Consider the following 21702-nt stretch of genomic DNA (forward strand, 5'->3'; position numbering starts at 1 on the left):
AGCCAGGGAGAAGCAGCACGTAACAAAAGCCAGAGCTGATGAGAATGATATTAATATGAACAGCACGCGGAGAGACACGCAGCAGTGTGACTGCTTGTCCTCTCTACAACAGAGGAGCATATCTGCCACTGGAACCGTGACCCTACTCCACTTATTTGCAATAAAGAGACTATTTACTTTTGACAGTAGAGTACATGATCTAATGTAACTGAAAATATTATTCAGCACTGATCTGTTTACACAGAGCTTGGACATTATAATGATTGCCTTTGCTTTGTCCCTTTTTACTAATGCAAAGCTGTAGATAATTCATTTCCCATGCAGCCTAGAGAAAAAATGTTTACACTTGAAAATTTCTAAAAATTGTTACCTACTAGAATTGAAATGTCTAAAAGATACAGTCTCTTATTTTTAACAGGCTCTAAAAATATCTCAGAAACTACCTAAGCTACAGTAGAACCTTACCGAAGTTAGTAATCATAATGGCCACTCTTTCATATATGGTGTTCAGAATCATGATGATGATAAAGCTGATGATGGAAGCAGTGATGGACGTGGCTGTCTGTGGAGTCAGGTACTTCTGGATGGGGTCTGTCCCGTTAAGGTTCTTGGGAAGTTTTGCAGAAAATACGATGAACACTGAGAGCCTATAGACAATAATCCCAATAACTGAAGCGATGATCAAAAGGATCTGAAAATACAATGAACACGGGAGCGTGAGACTCACCAGTAATCAGACCGGTACTGTTAAAAATTGACCCAAGCTTAAATTAACAAAGTACATGTGTAAAGTGATGTAAATCTCACATAACCACCACCTGAAAGGTAGAAAATCCGCATGTTAAATTTTAAAAAACAGAAAAGGGATGATGGAAGTCAAAAGAGAGTGTATCTACTTAAGATGTTAATAATAAGAGAAACTGTGTGCAGGGGTGACAGTGGGACTCTGCACTTTCTGTGCAATTTTTTTTTTCTTTTTTTTTTTGAGATACGGTCTTGCTCTGTTGCCCAGGCTGGAGTGCAGTGGTGTGATCATAGCTCACGCAGCCTTGAACTACTGAGCTTAAGTGATCCTCCTGCCTTAGCCTCCCGAGTAGCTGGGACTACAGGCGCACATCACCATGCCCAGCTAATACTGAAAAATTTTTTTGTATAGACAGGGTCTCACTATGTTATCCAGGCTGGTCTCAAACTTCTGGCCTCTTGCCTTGGCCTCCCAAAGTGCTGGGATTACAGGTGTGAGCCACTGTACCTGGCCGCAATTTTTTTTATAATCCTAAAATTGCTCTAAAAAAGAAAATCTGCTAAAAGATAAGTGAATCTTCAGACAGCGTAAAAATGGAATAACTAGTAGCATGTTCTGGTAGAAGGAAAAAGTATGCATGTGGAACCAAAGTAAACATCCTGTTTACAATTATTGAATTATTTAAGTTATGAATTAGTGTTGTTTGCTCATTTTTACTCCTTTAAGGAGATATGTTTCCTTCTAACACAGGAGCTGTCACCAACTCAAGTGTCAGCAGGTGCTAGCTTTTGTCTTTTTTTTGTTTGTTTGTTTGAGAGAGAGTCTTGCTCTGTTGCCCAGGCTAGAGTGCCGTGGCGTCAAGCTCAGAGCAACCTCAAACTCCTGGGCTCAAGCAATCCTTCTGCCTCAGCCTCCCGAGTAGCTAGGACTACAGGCATGCACCACCATGCCCAGCTAATTTTTTTCTATATATATAATTTTAGCTGTCCAGATCATTTCTTTCTATTCTTTTTTAGTAGAGACGAGGTCTTGCTCTTGCTCAGGCTGGTCTAGAACTCCTGACCTCGAGCGATCCTCCCGCCTCGGCCTCCCAGAGTGCTAGGATTACAGGTGTGAGCCACCGTGCCCAGCCTAGCTTTTGTCTCAATCACTGTAGCAGAGGAGATTCTGAACACAGCCAGCAAAGCTGGCAGGGAGGGGCCCTGGGCTAACCATTGGTACTGGCAGCAGGTCCCTGCTGATAAAATTTTCACATACTTTTCACACTCATATCTTACAATCTTAAACTGGCAGTCATTTGTACCTGCACTTCCACAAGAGCCGTGACCCCAGTCCACTGTATTTTTGGCTGCATGGTCCCCAGTGTCAGTGAGGGGGTCTGAAGCACAGTTTGCGCATGGTAGGATTTCACTTTCTCAGTAAGCAGACATTTTCTTTGGCTACTAAACAATGCACATTAAAAGGTACCATGAATTTTTCCTTATTTGATACACAGTATTGGACATTGTTGAAGAGGCATCTCTAACAGTTTTCCTCACATCTACTTTTTCCAGAACCATCTACTCAATTTGTCTGACTGCTTGTGATGACTGCCATGAGAGAGAAAAGCTATAGAGAATGGGAAATCGTGGGTCAAACAAATCATGTCCTGTTGTTGACAATAACAGAGAAGAGGCCGGTTTTCAACTGCGGTGTGCAGTAAAGGGAGTGATTACAGGACAGTCCTGGGGCTGGACTCCTGCACCTGCATCCCAGGTCTGCTGCTAAGCTACTGGGGCTTCAGTAGCCTCACCTGCACCTGTGTGGGGATACTATGGCACCTAACTTACAGAACTGTTGAAGATTCAATGAGTTACATGTGAAAACACTTGGAACATTAAACCTGGGTACATGAAAAGCACTATATAAATATTATCTGTGATTATGGTGACCAGAGCATTAAAAAGATATTTTTCTTACTTTTTAAGCAATCGGCTTATAGAGAAGGTATTACATTTCCCCCCTCATTATCTCCTTTCCTTCACAGTTAAGTCTTAACACTTGTGAAATGAGTAAGATTTCTGTGTGTGTACATGTAAAAATTAGCTAAGGCTGAGAAAAATAACAGAAGATGTAGCGAGTCTTCCTCTCTCGGCACAACACATAGAGGCTTTTTAAATATTATAATTATTAAGTAATGGTAACAGCTATTATTCCTTAAATGGTTACTGTTCTCCTCAGCACACATATGTATGTTTAATCCTTGTAACTGGCGAGGTAGGTAGTATTATATAATCTCTTTTACCAATGAGGAAATAGAGGCTCAAAGAGATTAAGCAATTTGCCCAATATTAAGCAACTAGTAAGTAAAAGAACTGGGATCTCCAAAGACACACTAACCTCTACATGGCACTGCTTCCCATGTTAAGGAAATGAACTCTAATTCATTCCAGAGCTTTTACAAACTTGGAAAGCTCCCATGCTTCAGAGTGCTTGATATAGTCAGTATTTCTTTATAGGACCAGGGAAGCTTTTCATTCTCTTTTCTCAAGTGTTTTATCTTTTCTGATTCTAACTTTAATACTTTTCTGATAATAACTTTAGTATATGTTCACTGTGGCAAATTCGCATCTGGCTGGATCTGTCCCCATCCTAGAAGAGAACCCAGATTTTGCATCGGGGGGAATAACCCCTCTATTTTCAGCCCTGGGGTTTGGGTGGGATTGCCTGCCTGCACTGTGCTCGAGAGGCAAATCATTATTGCTTGGGTGGGACTGCCCCCACTGTGCTCGAGAGGCAAATCATTATTGCTTTGAGACAAAAAAGCATTTTATCCCCCTGGCCTCAGCAACTGATTCAGGGATTGACACATAACCCAGTAAGAGCCTTTAAGATCTGAGGAGACAAATGATAGTGCCCATGGGAAAGACAAGCTTTCCCTAGGAATAGATGAAGCCAGTAAAAAAAGCCTCTGTTTGCTTGAATATGATGTGAGATCTGGTATGCTGCAGCCATGTTGTTACCATAAGGGAGTGCCTACCCACCACGTGCTGGGAGGGCACCTGAGGCAGAATGAAGACAGAACAAAACATAGCCTTTTGTGTTATCTGGTCTGTAGCATCTAGCCTTGACTGAAGTCACACCTCAGATCTGGAATTTTCAGTTTCAGGAACCAATAAATCCCACCTGCCCCGTTTTGCTGTTGTTTAAACCAACTAGAGATTGATTTTCTGACACCTACAATTGAAAGATTCCTAACTACAAAAATAATATAAAAATAGGAAAAAATTTACTGTTGTCAACAGGTAAGTGTAATTCCTTCAGAACTATGCATTGTTTGCATATTTAAAGCCACTTTACATATTAATTTTATCCCTTAAACCTATCATAAACCATAAGCATTTCTACATGCCATAAAAATATTTTCAGGAGCACACTTTTTTCCATGGCATGTACAATATTCCACTGTATGGAGGGCTGAAAGTAGGATGTTTTGACTGAGATAGATATTTATGTAGAACAAATGTTTCTATGTGTGTGTATATCCATACATACATATACATAATGTGGTAACTGAATAAATCTTACTGACCTTTATCGTTTTGAAATATTTTGAGACTGAATGTTTCTAAAAGTTAAATTAATAGCTTAAAGAATGTGAATATTTTTGAGACTCTTGATACATACTGCCAAACTGCTTTCTAGGAATGCTGGAGCAATGTAAAGTTCCAATAGCCTAGTATGAGTGTAACTGATTGCTGCACGTCATCTTCACAAACACTGAGCCCTATCACCTGACAGGTGAAAAACTATCTCATTTAAATGTGCACGGGTTTAATTACTATTAAGGTTTGGCATTTTTTTCACACTTATTAGACATTACCTTTTTTCTTTTATACATGCGTATTTATGTTCTCTATTCTAGCTACTGAGATCTTTGGTGTTAATCTTCCAGGTGATATGGATTCTCTAACTCTTTGCCTACTTGTTAATAAGTAATTCTTCTGCTGTTTTGTTTAAACTTAGGATTCTTTTGATGTATGGAAATCTTTAAATATTTTCCTCTGAAACTTCTTCCATTGCTAGTAAGTTTAGAAAGTCTTTTTTACATCTAGAGATCATATATTCATCAATCTATTTATGTCTAGTTTTTCATGGTTTTGCTTTTTTTAATGTTTCTGAAGCTTATAGTATGCGGTCCCAAGGATGGCTTTAACCTTTATTTTTTTTCCCTCTGAATGGCTAACAAGTATTCCATGACCATTTATGGAATAATCTCTACTTTTGCTATGGATTTTTAATGCCTCCCTTCTCATATGTTAATCTGTTATTGACATCAGGGCCTATTTTTGAGCTTCATATCCTATTCTCTACTCTGGCTGCTCTTGAGCCAATAAAATTATCACTATTTTGTTACTATGAATATGATTTTATTACTAATAAGCTCAACATTAGTAAATTCTGATATTTTGGAAATAATGTCTTTTTCTCAAGAATCATTCATTTAAGCCTTCTTTTATATCTTTCAGTAGTTTTTATGTTTCCTTTGATAGCTCCTATTATCTTCTTAAGGGTATGCCAAGATGTTTTAGTTTGGTTGTTGCTTTTGGAAAATTTTAGAATTGTTAGTGCCTCTCATTTGGTTTCCTCACCAGAAACTAGAAAACCCTGAACCACTGACCTGATTTAAATGGATGAGGTGAAAGGAACTGGAAGAACCACTGTGAACAGATAGAGATATTTTGAACCTTGAGAGTTGCTCCATGTGGTGGCCAAATAGTTCTCTGGAAACATCTCTATGAGACCATATAGTTTCCAGGCTCAGCATTTAGTTTCCTCAAGATTTAAAATTAGATATTGTTATGTAACAAATTATAAAATTATATAATTTTTAAAATATAAAATTAGTCTTACCCAGAAAAAGACAGCACTTGCACAGAGGGTTATCCGTATGCATTTTCCACAAGTAGTAAAGGGAATGCGCTCTTCTTCCTAATTTAAAAAAAAAAACGTTTAGTCAATCAAGGGATTGCTCCAATGAAATTATTTTTCTCCTGATCTGTCAATAAGTCTTAGGCTTAACTTAATTGAAAAAATAGTTTGCAAGCATAGTCTCCTTACTCATAATTGTAAATTTTTAAAATAATTTCAAATACACACATAACAAAACATGTGTAGTGTTCTTTTTAATAATAGTTTTGGAAAACGCAAGCATGAGTAATGAACTGTCTATTTGCCATGAGCTGAGCTCAGGAGTTTTGAGTATCTCACGGTACAATGCTATAAAGCTACACTTCTAGGTTTGTCTTAGGTTTTAGAAATGATTGGACAAATGGCAGGACAAAAAGTTTCACAAATGTCTGCAACTACTAGGTATCCACTATGTGTTTCTTGGTTGAGTTTTATATATTATATTAATTTGGTATAACAAATTTTTAGAGTTTCTATTTTATAGTTTATAAGAATATAAACTCTTAAGAGACGAAACCAATGCTTCTCATGAGTTACTTGAATTGTAAGTGTAGCTATAGCATAATAATAGCTGTAAATATTTACATAGTATTTACTCTGTGCTAGGTACTATTCTAAGTAGTTCTATACATTAACGCACTTAATCCCAACCACAATCATGAGGAAACAACTAATCCCATTTTATAGATAAGGAAATTAAGGCACAGAGAACTAATTTATCTAAGATCACCCAATTGGTAAGTTGCTGTGTTCAGACTTGAATTTTGGCAGTCTCATTCCTAAGACTTCACACTCACACTATAGGTCTTTCTAAATCAATGGAGGGTATAATATTAATAGCAACAAAAGTGAAATGAGGAAGAAAGATAAGGAAAAGTGAATCTTCACCTGCAATTTTTTAATAAGCAACATTTCAATGGAAACTTATTAGTTGGCAATTTTAAATATAAAATTGGCAGGCCTAAATGATCTAATAGTCTTTTCTTCAGTATTTTTCCTATGTTGCTGATATTATCAGGTTTTTTTTTTTCTTTTTTAGTACTCAAAGACTTTATGAACACTTACTTTTGTTTACACTTCAGCTTTCATTTCTGAATATATAATCTGTCAACAACACATGCTTTGACCCCGTCTTCTCTAATAAACAGCAGAAACTATTCATGATGGGGATTATTTGAAGGTTGTTACATCGCAAAAGACAAATGTCACCTTGCACTGATAATTGAACCTCATTTCTTTCCACTTTTAAAAGGAGGTTGAACTGCTCCCTCCAGTCCCTTTTAGTGCCAACATTTTGTAAATCTGTGATTCAATTTATAAAATCTATGGTTGGGGACATTTTCAGATGCTCTTGGTAAAAGTATTTTCTTTCTAAGAGCTGTTCATATTCAGAACCTACTGTTCTTACACCGATGACTACAAGTATAATCAGCTCTAAGTTTTCTGTGTTGATGGAAAGAAGCTACAATGCAGATGATTCAAAAATCATCTTTCAGGGGCTTTGGAATATTTATATATAGAGATATATAGTTTCATATTTTATTTTTGCAGCAGTAGTAGAAGCAGAAAATCTACCTTTCCAATGATATAAAATGCCTAGCACAGTGCCTGAACATAGTGGGACTTCAATAAATAGTCCCTTCCTCTTCCATCCTTTTTCTGACTTTAGGATAAGAGACACACTTTTTTTGTGCACATCCCAACCAGAAGGTGGAGCAGTGACGGAGGCTTAGTGCAAGATAAAGGGGGAGCTGGTCTAGGATGAAGAAGGGGTGGCAGTAATGAAAGGAGCATGTGAAAAATTGAGAGTCAACTATAAAACCAAAGTATCTTTCCTTATACATCTATATCATGGTCTTACTTTTTTTTTTTTTGAATTTTTAGTATTATTATGAAAGGGACCACATTTGGCTCCTAAGTCCACTGTTCTAAGCAATGCTTCTTCACCTTGGCTGTACATTAGAATAACTAGAGAAGCTTTAAAAAATCCCTATGTTCAGAACACCCCCCAGGCTACCATGTACCGTCAGTGTACGTACTGATGGAATCCAGGCATCGGTATTTTTTACGCTGCCCAGGTGATTCCAACGTACAGCCAAGGCTGAGAACCACTGCAGGAAACATACTAAATTACATCTCGATAGCATTTTCCTTACCTGAGTAATCTCATTTATCACCACGTGAGTACACCGTGCTTCATATTCTGGCCGGGCCTGTTCTTCCTGCTGTAACTCAACAGTGTCCCATTCATACTCAAGTTCTGCCTGGCGCCGTTTCCAAAACTCCAAAAACAAGGTAACTAACAGAGTCAACAACAGGATCATATGGATCTTCAATAATGATGGAAATCTGTGCTGAATAATATTAATTATCCATAATGCTTTTATATATGGTAAATAAAACCAAATTTATAGCTGATACTAATATTTAAAAGAAAAAAATGATCTTAAAAGAAAACATTGATAGTTTTAAACATTATGAAACAGACTATAGCTTATGGAAAAGCAGTAACAAGATGGTCAGAAGGCACGTATGTCTGATGCTGAAGCATCTGCTCCAGCACTTTACAGCCAACTAAAACCACAAATGAGTATCATAACTCCAAAGTGGCTCATGGTCCATCCTTCTGTCTGCTCTCCCCTGCATCCCTCTTCCCCTTGCTCCTTTCCTTCCTAAGGGGCTTCCTGAGGGGGGAAACGCTTTAGAACTCCCCAAATAGTCTTTCATATAGAAAAATGGTATTTTTCTCAATCTTGTATAAAGTATGAATAATTTTTAGGAATCATTATTTTTCAGAATTTGTAACTTCAAATACTACATAAAAACATTAAGTGTTAATTGAAAAGTGCAGTTTGAGGGTAAATCCCCTTACACCCCTCTGCCAATCAAACTGTTGCCCCTGAGCCCTTCCTATATAGAAATTCAGGAATTACCACTGTGGTATCTACAAATATTTTTTGATTGTTTACCATGTGCTGAGAATAAAGAGAAAGAAGACATGGTCCCCACTTCAAGGAGCGTTTAGGTACATGGGAATTATGCTGTACCGGAAGTGACCAGTATAGTAGACGAGTGAGAAGGCTATGATAAAGGTAAGCATGGGCTGTTCCGGCACAGCCACAACATCTAACTGGATGTTGCAGGGCAGGCCACCCCAGAAGAGGGGACCACTGTGATGACTCTTGAAATGACTCAGAGCTCATCAGGTGAAGGTGCTAGTAACTGGTGGAATGTTAAGGCCACTCCTCCCATGGAGTTGCACACACAATGGCAAGGTGGCCAGAGGGCCAGGTACTTTCCAAAAACTGCAAATAGTCTGGTAGTGAGTGTGGGGTGTGATGAGGGAGGGGCAGCTGGGTGAAAGAGCCACAGGGGAACATCACAGAGGACTCTGTGCCTTAAAAGGAGTTCGGAGTTCAACTTACAGGTGGAGGAGACACTGAAGGTGTCTAGAGTGGCACTAGAGCAGGGAGCCCGACTGGCGGGTGCAGGATGAGGCAGTATACTTGAGGGATGTGGGGCAGGTAGACTCATTGGAGGCAGATATGATAGAAGGGGCAGGAAGAGGTCAAGGATACCAGCTGGGTTTCTGGCCTGGGCAATATCTTAAATTCTAGGGCCATTCCCTGGAATAAGAAGCGCAGTAAGAGGAGAGAGAAGACAACCAGTTTGGTTACGGTCAGGTGCATGTGGACTACTCAAGGAGAACTGCCCAGTAGGCAGGTAAAACTCTAGAATGCAGGAGGAAGATCTGGGCTGAGCCAGATTTTTATTGCTTTAAGTGGCAACTGGGGCCATGAGCGGATGAGATCACTAAATGAGGTGCAGAGTGGTAGTTCATAAGATGCATCAAGGAGCTTTCAAAAACTACTGGGCACCACCCTTGAGATTCTGAGTTAATTGGTTATTTCTTTTTTAAAGCTCTTACAAGCAGTCAGGGTTGAGAGTCACTGAATCACTGGAGTAGAGAGTGAAGAGAGCCAGAATGAAATCCTGCAGACCCTGCAGTAGGCAGCCCGAGATGCAGGAGGAAACCCTGGGATGCAGCTGTGAGGAGCATGAACTCAATACCCCCAGTGGTGAAGACAACTACAATATTTAAAAGCATCTGCTTCCCAGCAGTGTTTATTTTGAATACTACTTTTCCAATAACAGTAAGTTAGAGTAGTAATAACCTGGATATGGGAATCAGGTTCAAATTGCTGAGTGTCGAGTATGGAAAACGATGGTTCTACTACTAAGAAACTACCCAGCCATTTGTGCACTTGTCCCTGCCCGCGAGGAAATAATCTGCCTCTTTCAATGGGATGAAAATCTAGAGAGCAGCAGGTAATTTTGCAGACCAAGCTGTGACTGGCTGGTCTTGCTGGCACTAGACCCATGCCGGTCTCGTGTAGCAGATACTCCCAAGAGAGACCCCTGCAGGGGGTTGGGGCAGGGTGGGGGGATGAGCCACCCATGAGCCAACTCTCCTTGGGTCACATATGAAGCAGCATAACACATGCCACCCACTTACTAAAGCACCCTAGGCTCTGCATCTCCATGATAAACATCCGCAGACTGCCATCCAACAGGACCCCACTTTTTAACTTACCAGAGAACTCCACCGTGGGCATGGCATACACCCCCACCCCTAAAGCAGTGGCAGTGCACATTCTCTCAGAAACGGCGCACTGTACTCCCTATGCCCGCCCCTCTTCTGCTCTTCAGAATGTGGAGGACGCAAGCCTCCTGACCTATATTTGCTTCTAGGCTTACTGTCTATCATGTGCACCAGCATGTCATCTTCACGAGGGCCAGGATTTTGTTTTATTCACAGCTGAAGACTAGCACATAGGAGGCACTTAATGAATAAATGCATTGAAGGACACCACGCCAGAACCTGGAGGACCCCCACCCACCTGGGGAATCAACCACTCAGAGGTCCCAGCTGGCTCCAACTGCTGCCCTCTCTGCATGACCCTCCACTCTCCACTACACCAGTCTACTTGGGCCCTCAGGACTCTGTACAGGCACACCCTGTTTCATTGCACTCTGCAGATACTGTGTTTTTGTTTGTTTATTTTTTGCAGATTGAAGATTTGTGGCAATCCTGTGTTGAGCAAGTCTAGTGGAGCCATTTTTCCAACAGCATATGCTCACCTCATGTCTCTGTGTCACATTTTGGTAATTCTCATTATTTTCATTATTATTATATCTGTTTTGGTGATCTGTGATCTTTGATGTTACTATTGTAATTCCTTTGGAGCACCATGAAGCTTACCCATATAAGACCGTGAACTGAATCGATAAATGTGTGTTTTGACTGCTCCACTGACCAGCCATTCCCCTATATATATCTCTCCCTCTCTTCAGGACTTCCTATTCCCTGAGACACAGAATCATTGGAATCAGGCCAAATAAATATCCTATAATGGCCTTAAAGTGTTCAAGTGAAAGGAAGAGTTGCACATCTCTCACTTTAAATCAAAATTTGAGTGATTTAGTAAGGAAGGCATGTTGAAAGCCAAGACAGGACGAAAGCTAGGCCTATTGCACCAAATAGGAAAGTTCTTGAAGGAAATTAAAAGTGCTACTCCAGTGAACACATGAATAAGAAAGCAAAACAACTTTATAATTGATACGGAGAAAGTATTAGTGGTCTGGATAGAAGATCAAACCAACTACAACATTCCTTTAAGCCAACGCCTAATCCAGAGCAAGGCCCTAAGTCTCTTCAATTCTGTGAAGGCTGTGAGAAGTGAGAAAGCTACAGAAGAAAAGGATGAAGCTAGCAGAGATTGATGCATGAGGTTTAAGGAAAGAACTTAAAACTCTACAACATAAAGTACAAGGTGAAGTAGCAAGTGCTGATGAAGTTGTAGCAAGTTATCCAGAAGATCTAGCTAAGAAGAGGGCTACAGTAAACAACAGATTTCAGGCGTAAACAAAACAGCCTTCTATTGGAAGAAGATGCCATCTAGGACTTTCATAGCTAAAGAGGATAAGTCAATAACTGGCTTCAAAGCTTCAAAGGACAGGCTGACTCTCTTTTTAGGGGCTAATGCAGCTGGTGATTTTACGTTGAAGCCAATACTCATTTCATTCCCCAAATCCCAAGGTCCTTAAGAATTATGCTAAATCTACTCCACCTGTGCTGTATAAAGGGCACAACCAAGCCCGGGTGACAGCACATCTGTTTACATCATGGTGTACTGAATATTTGAAGCCCACTGTTGAGACCAACTGCTCAGAAAAAAAACATTCCTTTCAAAATATTACTGTTCACTGACAATGCACCTAGAAACCCAAGAGCTCTGATGGAGATATACAAGGGGATGAAAGTTTTTTTCAGCTGCAAACAGAATATCCATGCTAGCTCATGGATCAAGGAGTCATTTCAATTTGCAAGTCTTACTATTTAAGAAATATATTTTGTAAGCCTATAGCTGCTATGGATAGTGATTGCTCTGATGGATCTCAGCAAAGTAAATTGAAAATCTTCTGGAAAGGATTCATTATTCTAGATGCTGTTGAGAACATTTGTGATTCATGAGAGGAGGTTAAGATATGAACATTAACAGGACTCTGGAAGAAAGTTGATTCTAAACCTCATGAATGACTTCGAGGAATTCAAGACTGCCATGGAGGAGGTAACTGCAGATGTGGAAGAAATAGTAAGAGAACTAGAATTAGAAGTGGAGCCTGAAGATGTGACTGAATTGGTGCAATCTCATGATCAAACTTGAAAGGATGAGTTGCTTCTTCTAGATGAGCAAAGAAAGTGGTTTCTTGAGATGGAATCTACTCCTAGTGAAGATGCTGTGAACAATGTTGAAATAACAACAAAGAATTTAGAATATTACATAAAATTAGTTGATAAAGCAGTGGCAAGGTTTGAGAGGACTGACTCCAATTATGAAAGAAGTTCTACTGTGGGTAAAATGCTATCAAAACAGGATCACATTATATGGGATAGAGGAATCTTTTGTGAAAGGAAGAGTTCATCCATGTGGCAATATTCATGGTTGTCTTATTTTAAGAAACTGGAACAGCTACCCCAACCTTCAGCAACCACCACCCTGATCATTCAGCAGCCATCAAGATCAAGGCAAGATCCTCCACCAGCAAAAAGATTAGGACTTGCTGAAAGCATAGATGATCATTAGCATTATTGGCAATAAAGTATTTTTTAATTAAGGTATGTCCTTTTTTAGACACAATGCTATTGTATGTAGTCTTTTGACTACGGTATAAATATAACTTTTATATGCACTGAGAAACCAAAAAATTCATGTGAAGTTTATTGTGGCGGTCTGGAATGGTCGCAGTATCTCCAAGATATTCCTGTACCCAGCAAGAGCCCTGGATAACCCAAGCTGGAGAATATACCATGAAGAATTTGACAGTCTATGGGTGAGGTCATAGTCAGCTCTAGCACCTTCACTGCAGAGAGAAACCCACGGTTGACAGAAGGAATCATCATGTGTACTCTCCTACCTCATGACTTCGAATAGACTCTTCCAACATAAATATTTTTTAAAGGAAACTGTGATTAAGGACATTAACATTCTGTTGTACTTTGGCACCTATAGGCATAAATGAAATGAACCAGGCATAAATGAATCTCACTTTAATAAGCTTTAAGAAGCCTATTAAAATTAGGCTGGAACTCTGGTGGTTTCTTATTCCTGCTATAGAAGGAAGGGTCTGTACTTATGTCATGTGAGGTAGAACCAAGGAGATATTTTCTAACCCATTCTTATTTTTCAGAGGACCAAAGAAAGTACTGTAATTATATGAGTCAAAATAAATATTTCTGCATCTTTCTAAAAGCTTGCTACAATTTTATTAATATACACTGCATTTTGTCATTGATTTAAAGGCTGATAGCCAAATTATTTGAAGAGCTCTTTTTTTTTTTTTTTGAGACAGAGTCTCACTCTGTTGCCCGGGCTAGAGTGCTGTGGCATCAGCCTAGCTCACAGCAACCTCAAACTCCTGGACTCAAGCGATCCTCCTGCCTCAGCCTCCCGAGTAGCTGGGACTACAGGCATGCGCCACCATGCCCAGCTAATTTTTTCTATATACTTTTAGTTGTCCAGCTAATTTCTTTCTATTTTTAGTAGAGACAGGGTCTCACTCTTGCTCAGGCTGGTCTCAAACTCCTGAGCTCAAACAATCCACCAGCCTCGGCCTCCCAGAGTGCTAGGATCACAGGGGTGAGCCACCTCGCCTGGCCTAATTGCAGAGCTCTTATTCTATGCTTGTCACTTTCTGCCTATGGGGTCTTAGGTAATTTGCTTAATCTCCCTGATTGTCATTTGCCTCACCTTTAAAATCAGTATATGATAGCCATTCATTTAATCAGTATCTCTCTAGCAACAGTATCAACAGGAGGTGATTCATGAAAATAAACTTAACTTTTCTCATTAAGGGCAACATAATTCCAATTAGTGCTATAAGGGAAGAACAATGGATACCCTCTACTCTCCTCCTTGAACTTAAATATAAGGGGTAAAAAGGCTTCTGTTTACCAAGTCCTGAACTTTAGGAAGCAGTTCTGCCTAGGAAATGATAGGATTGCAATGTAAGCAAGAAATGGACTGGTAAAAAATAATGAGTTGGTAGCAAATCCTCCCAGGCATTTGGGAGCTGTGGGAATGGGCAGGAGTTTTAGCTCCTTATTTCACATACCCAAAGACTCTGCAGGGGCTCTGGAGGGCACTGGTAACCTAGTGCAATGACCCAGTGTTTTGGAGTCCTCCTGGGCCACATTAGTGCTGCTACAATGCTGTGTGTTACAGATTGAGGGCAGCGGGAACTGGGGTGACTGTGTATGATCACAGACAGGAATCCCTATCCTGTATTTTTTGCTGTCTCTCCCTGTAAGAAGACAACTGATAGAGCTTTAGTGGAGAGCACTGCACTTCTGTTTTCTGGCAAATCACACACCGCAAGGAGCTAGTTGATTAGACAGTTAAAATGCTTACATCAACATATATGAGAAAAAGGAAGCTTGCCTGGGACTTAGGAGTCGAGAACAGCATCTCATGATATTATTACATCTAAAGAAACAACCATGCATCAGATGAAGGAGATGCCTGTATACAGAAAAGGGGGCTCAGAGCAGGAAAGCGCTGGGGGTGTTATATCCTGCAATGTCTAGGGACAAGAGACACACTCTGGTAGATGGGAGTGTTCTGGTTGCTATAAGAGTTTGCTGTTGAAGGTCTGGGATGTTTTAATAGGCTTTGAAACTATTCAGACCTCTTTACTCACAAAGGAAGATAAGATAGATTAGCTTGCTCAGCCTTTATTACAACTTCCTAACTCACAAAGGCTAGAAGGTTAAAAACTATTTCTCAGACTCTCTTGCAGCTACGGTTCCAGATGTGATTTTTAGAATGCCCACCAGATGCATCTGTGTGTCATTAAGTCAGAAATCGAGTTGAATGGAGGCAAGGGTGGTGGCAGTGGGAGCTGCATTATTTTGCGGGTGCAGATCTGGCAGGAGCAGCGCAGGTCTACAAATAACAGTTGCAACAGCTGTTTCCTGATTCCCTAATTGCAGCTCGACAGGCTTCCTGAATCCCCCTCCTTAGTGAGCCAGGTGACTAGTGTTTTTATGAAAATCACTAGACCTAGTTTAGAACGCACCCATAAAGGTGAAAATTAAAAATTGCTGTCATGCAGCCAAGCAGCTGAGCCAGGGAGAATCAGGTGGAAGTAGTTAAGGAACAAGGACAGTAGGATGCATTCAAAACCTTTACTTCAACCACGGGTTGGTATTTATGACTCTGTGAGTCAGTTTGAACAGGTGGGATGCCTTGGCCTAAAAGGGTGGATATTTTTCAGATAAGTTTATTATTTGTATTATATTCGTTATAAAAGGTTTTCTACTCTCAACATGTCAACTTTTATAATTTCTAGGAAGCAGAAAAATAAGTGCCATATGCATCTGGACACAAAAGAGATGCTACAGGAACATGATGATGGTGATATGAATAATTTCACACGAGCCTTCTGCCTGTTCAGTTTTGCAATTTCCTACCTTCTGTAACTCGGTTCCCAGCAGTAGCTCTCATAAGGCAGAAGTAACAAGGAAAGCAACATAAAGCACTTAAAATAAAACATTTCTCATAAATACATATCCTTAAAGATATACATATGATGCCACAAGCAGTAACGAAATGTTTTCTGCATTCTAAAATCAAATGAAATAAAATCAGCTGCCAATGCATATGTCAGGTCTCTAAACACAGTGTTATGATCAGAGAAAGGAAGGTTAGCTAGGAAATTTGAGGTCTGCCTTTCCAGTGTCAGAATTTATATATATATATATATATATATATTTTTTTTTTTTTTTTTTTTTGCTTTATTTCAAATGTCTTCTTCAATTCGGGATATCAGTATCCATTATAATACAGAGTTCAATAGATGTGTTATTATAGAATTTTACCAATGATGAATCCGTGCTGGGAGTATAGTTAATAGTTAAAAGTGCTGACTCATGTGTTCAGCACCTAAGCTCTTACTGGAAAAAAAATGATGTATCTTACAATGGAAGAGTACAGAGGATCTTAATACATACATTTGATCTTTATTCTTGTGTGTGTCAGGTATTAGCCAGTTTGGTCTCCAGCCAATGTACACTCAATGCTGAATGCCAATGTAACTTATCGGAAAGTCTGGCTACCTTACAGTGCACTTTATCCAGGAGTGGCAACTAATATCTCTAAAAAACTGTATGAAATAATTGGATCGTCTGTTCTGTGATCCACATGGTGACCCATAGGTACAACCACTGCCAAAGAAAAACAATAACTGTCTGTGAGTTACATGTGCTGATGTGTCATCCTCTCAAGAACAAGAGGTTTGATTCAGTTTCTTCCTCCACCTTCCTATAACCTGAACTCTGACTTACAAAATGAAATTGGGAATATACTTATTTTTGAAAATGGAAATTTTTTCTTTGGTATTAGAACATTTACATCAATTAAACATTTAAAGGGCTGCATTTAAAGAAAATGATAATTGCTTCATTACATTAATGATGCTATACAAATAATATATATAATGTTAAAGCTCCTATGTAGGAATTATATTTACTCTACTTAGTAAATACAAGTTGTTATTATAAGAGTAGCACATACTTATCAAATATTCACTCATATAGAAGTGTATAAAGGAGAAAGCTCACCCAGAATCACTGTGTTGCTGCTTCTTCCCCTCCACCACCCCCATAAAGTTAGGTTGGATCACAGCTGTGGGGATTGTTGCAACAATGGCTTCCGATGAATCATGCCTCCCAGATCCAAGCCACTGGGCAGTACTCCCACCTCTCCACACTGATGCTGGCTTGGCCATATGACTTACTTTAGCTCATGGGACATTAGCGAACTTGATGCAACCACAGGCTTAAAAAATGTCTATGCACTGGAGCTTGTCCTCTCTTGCTTCTCTTTGGAACCCTGAAACCATGTGAGAATCTTGGGCTAGCCTACTGGAGGAGGAGAGCCTACATGGAGCAAAGGAAAGTGTGCCCAGCTGAGCCCCACAGACCAAACCAGGCTTTTACCTGCCCGACCACCTAGCCCCAGGGGGGCTGCCAGCTCCCTGCAGAGATCAGTGAGCCAGCCCATGCCTGAAGAACCTCTGTTGTTTGAAGCCATTATATTTTGAGCTAGGTTTTTATATTACCTAGTTAGCTAGTAAAAGCTAACTGATCCAATGTCCTCAGAGTTATAAATGGAGTTCTAGGGGAGTTGAAGCTTGGGGAATCCAAGGCCCTAAAAGTGGGTTACTTTGATATCTTACATAAAACTGTATAAAATACTATTCAATTGAGTGCATGAAAAAAATAAAAATAACTTACCCCATATCCCCATAAATACTGCAAAGACCAGGGTTCCAAAACTATCAAAGATGCACAATTTCTGGAAAATACAATAATGACATATAAATGAATCATGTTCTCCACTTATTAGAATTCGTTAAATACGAAATGCTTTGTATATTCTACGTCTGAAATTCTTTTTAAAGCTGATACCTAGTTTAACAATCACCATATCTACTACATACTCACAGATGGCATTTCTCATTCTTTTAAAGCAAACAGCCTGTGCTGTATTAACCAGGGTGCATTTTCCAACGAAACTTACCATACTGGGATAAAGAAATAGGTGTAGCTGCTAAAATTCCACTCAGTTTAAAGCCTCTATCAGGCTTGAATAACAGCCTCTTTTTATGAGCTGTCACAGTGAATTGGAGGAAGCAGTGTGGCTCTAAAAATACAATGACCTCAAGGCAACTTCTAGATTTAAGATTTGCATCTTATCATTACTTCCCCAGGTCAGAGGGTAAATTCCAGAATTCCTGCTTTTCCTGTTAAGAGAAGTTCAACTCTAAGACTCCAGGAGAGCTCTGTTTCTCCAAGCCCAATGATGACTTTTCTACTGTCTCTGACAGATGCTTCCATTGGAATAAAGGATGCACGGGTGCTTTTGCTAATATTACAATTGCTACAATGATCATGAATGATAAATAACATATCTGGCCAAAGAAGGCTCTATTCACTAGTTCTACTAAGTTTTTATCTCTTCGCTAGTATGTAAGTGGCCTATCTCTATGATTTCCTGGAAACTCTTTCAGGCAAAAATTAATACTAATTTTTTGTTAGTGAGCATTTTTAATTTCCTAAAAAGAGATCCATAAAGACAATGGAAACAGTGGCAAGCATATTATGTCTACTTTAGGATAGGTCATATGAAATATAAAGAAGACAAGGATGGGGTAGAAAAAGAAGCTATAGATAGAAAAAGCAAACTTCAAATGCTAAAGAAAATGCAAAGCTACTTCTAAGTAGGAAGTCTACTTTATTTTACGTAATTTTTTGGGTTTGCCTTTTAGACTCATGTAAAGTGGGTGAGCTTTCATCTATGTAATAACTTCAGTTATGTTATTTTCATGAAAGAATATCCACCGAGCCACCTTGTTATCCATCTGTTTCCAAAGCATACAGATATCCCTTCAATCATTCAGAAGGACCTTGATCAGAAAGCACAACTCCAAATTGTCTGTCATCCAATTATTCTTCTCAAAAATCTTGTTCAAGAGAGACAGAATTAATCAATGTGTGACTGCTCTGGGCACCAATGCTCTCCACCTACTCCTCTAGTCCCGGGGCTCCACAGACCACATATTTCAAATCTTTTAGCTTTGACTCCTATGGAACCATCTTCACCAAGTTATCTTTTAATGTTACACCTTAGCCTTTATTGCAAGTTATTATAAGAAAAGTCCTAGGAAAAATAGTTCTGCGTGTTCTAATGCTATTGTTATTGAAGAGTCTGTCCGATGCCACTCCCGTTTTAGGAATCAGTGCAAGCCTCTCTTTCTGTTACCATCCTACTTGTGCTAATGCCTCTGCCCACCCTCCAGAGACAGAAAGAATCCTACCTGTGTATTCTTAGCTCTACTCTTTTGAGAAAGAGTCAATGGAAACACATCTGTCAGTGCTAGAAAGAAAACAGAAGCAGCAAGAAAGAGTAGGTTTACTGCCAGTGACGGGTTCTCCCCAATGCCTGCCTCAGTGCAAAGGTCACGCCCTGCACTCCCATGAGAAGTTAGGCCTGGATGAAGTCAGCATTCTTGCCACATGTGTGAGAGTCAAGATCCCAAGAGAAAGAATGAATACGGCTGGCTTCTCTGCTCTGTGTTCCATGAGCTACATGCAGGTAGGAATTAGGGGAGAAGGTAAGCAAGGGGCTTTCTTGGTAAGAAGCCTAGCTTGGCTTGCTTGGCAGGATGGCAGAGAGAGGACAAGACAGCTAGTTGTGTTAAGAGCAGCCCTGAGTTAGCATACTGCTTTCGTTACATGGTGCAGGAAAGAAAAGAGAAAGCTGCATATGTGTAGGCACGATGATTTCAAGCAGAGAAACCAATCAGAATCTTGAAAAAAACAAAACAAAAAAAGACCATTTGTTATGCTTTCTTCCTGCAAAGAAGCAAAATCAAAATTTTATAACTTAATGTGTTTTTAAGAACAAAATATTAGAACTTATCATGTTTCCCTTTTATCTTCCCATTCAGAAAGCTAAGAACCTTATTCAATTCTCAATCACAAAAACAGTATCAATCCCCATTATTTGCGTAATTGTTTCTTCATTTCCTTGGTCCTGATATCATATTTCTCTTTCTAATTTTTTAACTCTTTTAGCATACATGCCAATTAGTGAGTACTGTACCTCTTTCCAAAAGAAAAAGGTAGAAATGAATATATATATAAATGTATGAATGAAGGAAGAAATAATTAACCAACAAATAGAAAAAGCCAGAAAAAGTACTCTTTTTCTCTTAAACTTTTTTTTTCCACTTCATCCTTTTACTCATACTCTTTGTTCCCTTCCCTTTGTAAATCACTCTGACAAGACTCAAGGGATCCTTCAGGAAACTAGAATAGAATCAAAGATTCATTTTTACCAAAATGAAATGTACACCTGGACATAGCTGAAAGTCATGTGCTTGAAGATGGGTAGGTGGAGCAGAAGAAATATGAGAGAGACGAGGTGGGGCTAGGGAGTGCCAGGGAGAGACCTTCTTAAGGAAAATGGGATCTCCACTCCTACTTTTGTGCAGTAAAATTTGCCTTTGGTATTATCATTGGCATTTGCCCTAAATCCAGTGCCTCAGGGACATGTGCTCACCGGTGATCTTTAATCTGTGAGCCAACATCGCTGGAAAGCGGCTTCCCTCTTACTAACTTCAAGTCTTTTAGTTTGTGTGATCTACAACAGATATTTATAGTGTAGAATCTGTTGGTTTGGGGGAGGAGGCAATGAAATCTATTTTAATTCATAAACTAAGTATAAACATCCATGTGTTGACAACACCCTGCAATCAGCTTAACTAAGTGGTGGAACAATTTTTCAAACATAGAGCTGGATTTGAGAGTGAAGTGCCTGGTACCACCGTCAGCCAGTGAGGAGAACAGTAATGCCAAGGAATGTGGATTTGTGGTAAATTTCTGGTTTTGCCAATTACCAGGTGGGTGACCTTGATAACATTATTTAATCTCTCAGAGCCTCGGTATTTTAATCTGTAAAATAGAGAAAAATGCCTGTTCCATCTATCTCACAGAGTCATGTGTCAAAACTGGTAATGACAAGAACTTTGCAAAGTATAAAATATAAAGTGGGATCACTATAACAGTAACACATTCAGTTAAAAATCAGACTTACATGGAGTAGATCAGAATGTTCTAGGGCCATATAATGATTCCTAAACTCTCATGGCAGAACAAGGGTATAGAGAGAAGACCATATTAATAACAAAAGGGAATAGTATGTCTGAGTTGTCAGGAAAATGCTCTGAAAAAAGCTGATCATCCTTCTTCCTGTCTAGAGTTTCTAGCCTGCTTTCAGTAAGCTCCCCTCCCTTTTCAATGCTTATTCTAACCCCCCTGGATTTCAAGAAGTCATAGAGCTCAAGACCATCTGCTTATATAAGGAAAGCCAGATGTGTTTTGTGGGAATGTTTTGAGACAAATACCTTTTATCACTTACATACAAAAAAATTCTTATGCATATTTACCGATATAGTTTAAATCTGACCAGCAGGGTCTTTAAAAATCCAAGCATAGTTTCAGCACACTTTGAAAAAGGGAAACCGTAAGTACAAATTTCAACTTTCTACTCACTTGAATTAAGGAAAATACTTACACAGGTTGAGTGTCCACAACCCCAAAATCTGAAATCCAAAATGCTTCAAAATCACCCAAAACTTTTTGAGCATTGACATAATGTTCAAAAGAAACGTTTGTAGGAGCATTTCAAATTCCAGACTTTTGGATTAGAGATGCCCAACTGGTAAGTATAATACAAACGTTCCAAAATCTGAAAAAACCCCAAATTCCGAAACACTTCTGGTCCTAAGCATTTCAGATTAAGGGATACTCAACCTGTAACATTAATAGTAAATCTATTAAGAAGTATTCATAAATTAAACTGGGTTTGAGATTTCTGCTT

The 21702-nt window shown here is 39.3% G+C and overlaps 1 protein-coding gene across 3 annotated transcripts in view; it reads right to left on the reverse strand.

Annotated features, from left to right (window-relative positions):
• The window catches only part of ANO6 (anoctamin 6), a 185834-nt gene that overhangs the window by 23023 nt on the left and 141109 nt on the right, over positions 1-21702 (reverse strand). For all 3 annotated transcript variants that reach the window (XM_045553974.1, XM_045553973.1, XM_045553975.1), the window contains 4 exons: positions 17553-17613; positions 7852-7994; positions 5639-5716; positions 466-691 (listed from right to left, as the gene is read on the reverse strand). In XM_045553974.1, the coding sequence (XP_045409930.1) occupies positions 466-691; positions 5639-5716; positions 7852-7994; positions 17553-17613 (508 nt within the window). The remainder of the gene's footprint in view (positions 1-465; positions 692-5638; positions 5717-7851; positions 7995-17552; positions 17614-21702) is intronic.

This window comes from Lemur catta, chromosome 6 (assembly GCF_020740605.2).
Source record: "Lemur catta isolate mLemCat1 chromosome 6, mLemCat1.pri, whole genome shotgun sequence".
NCBI classification, from domain to species: domain Eukaryota; kingdom Metazoa; phylum Chordata; class Mammalia; order Primates; family Lemuridae; genus Lemur; species Lemur catta.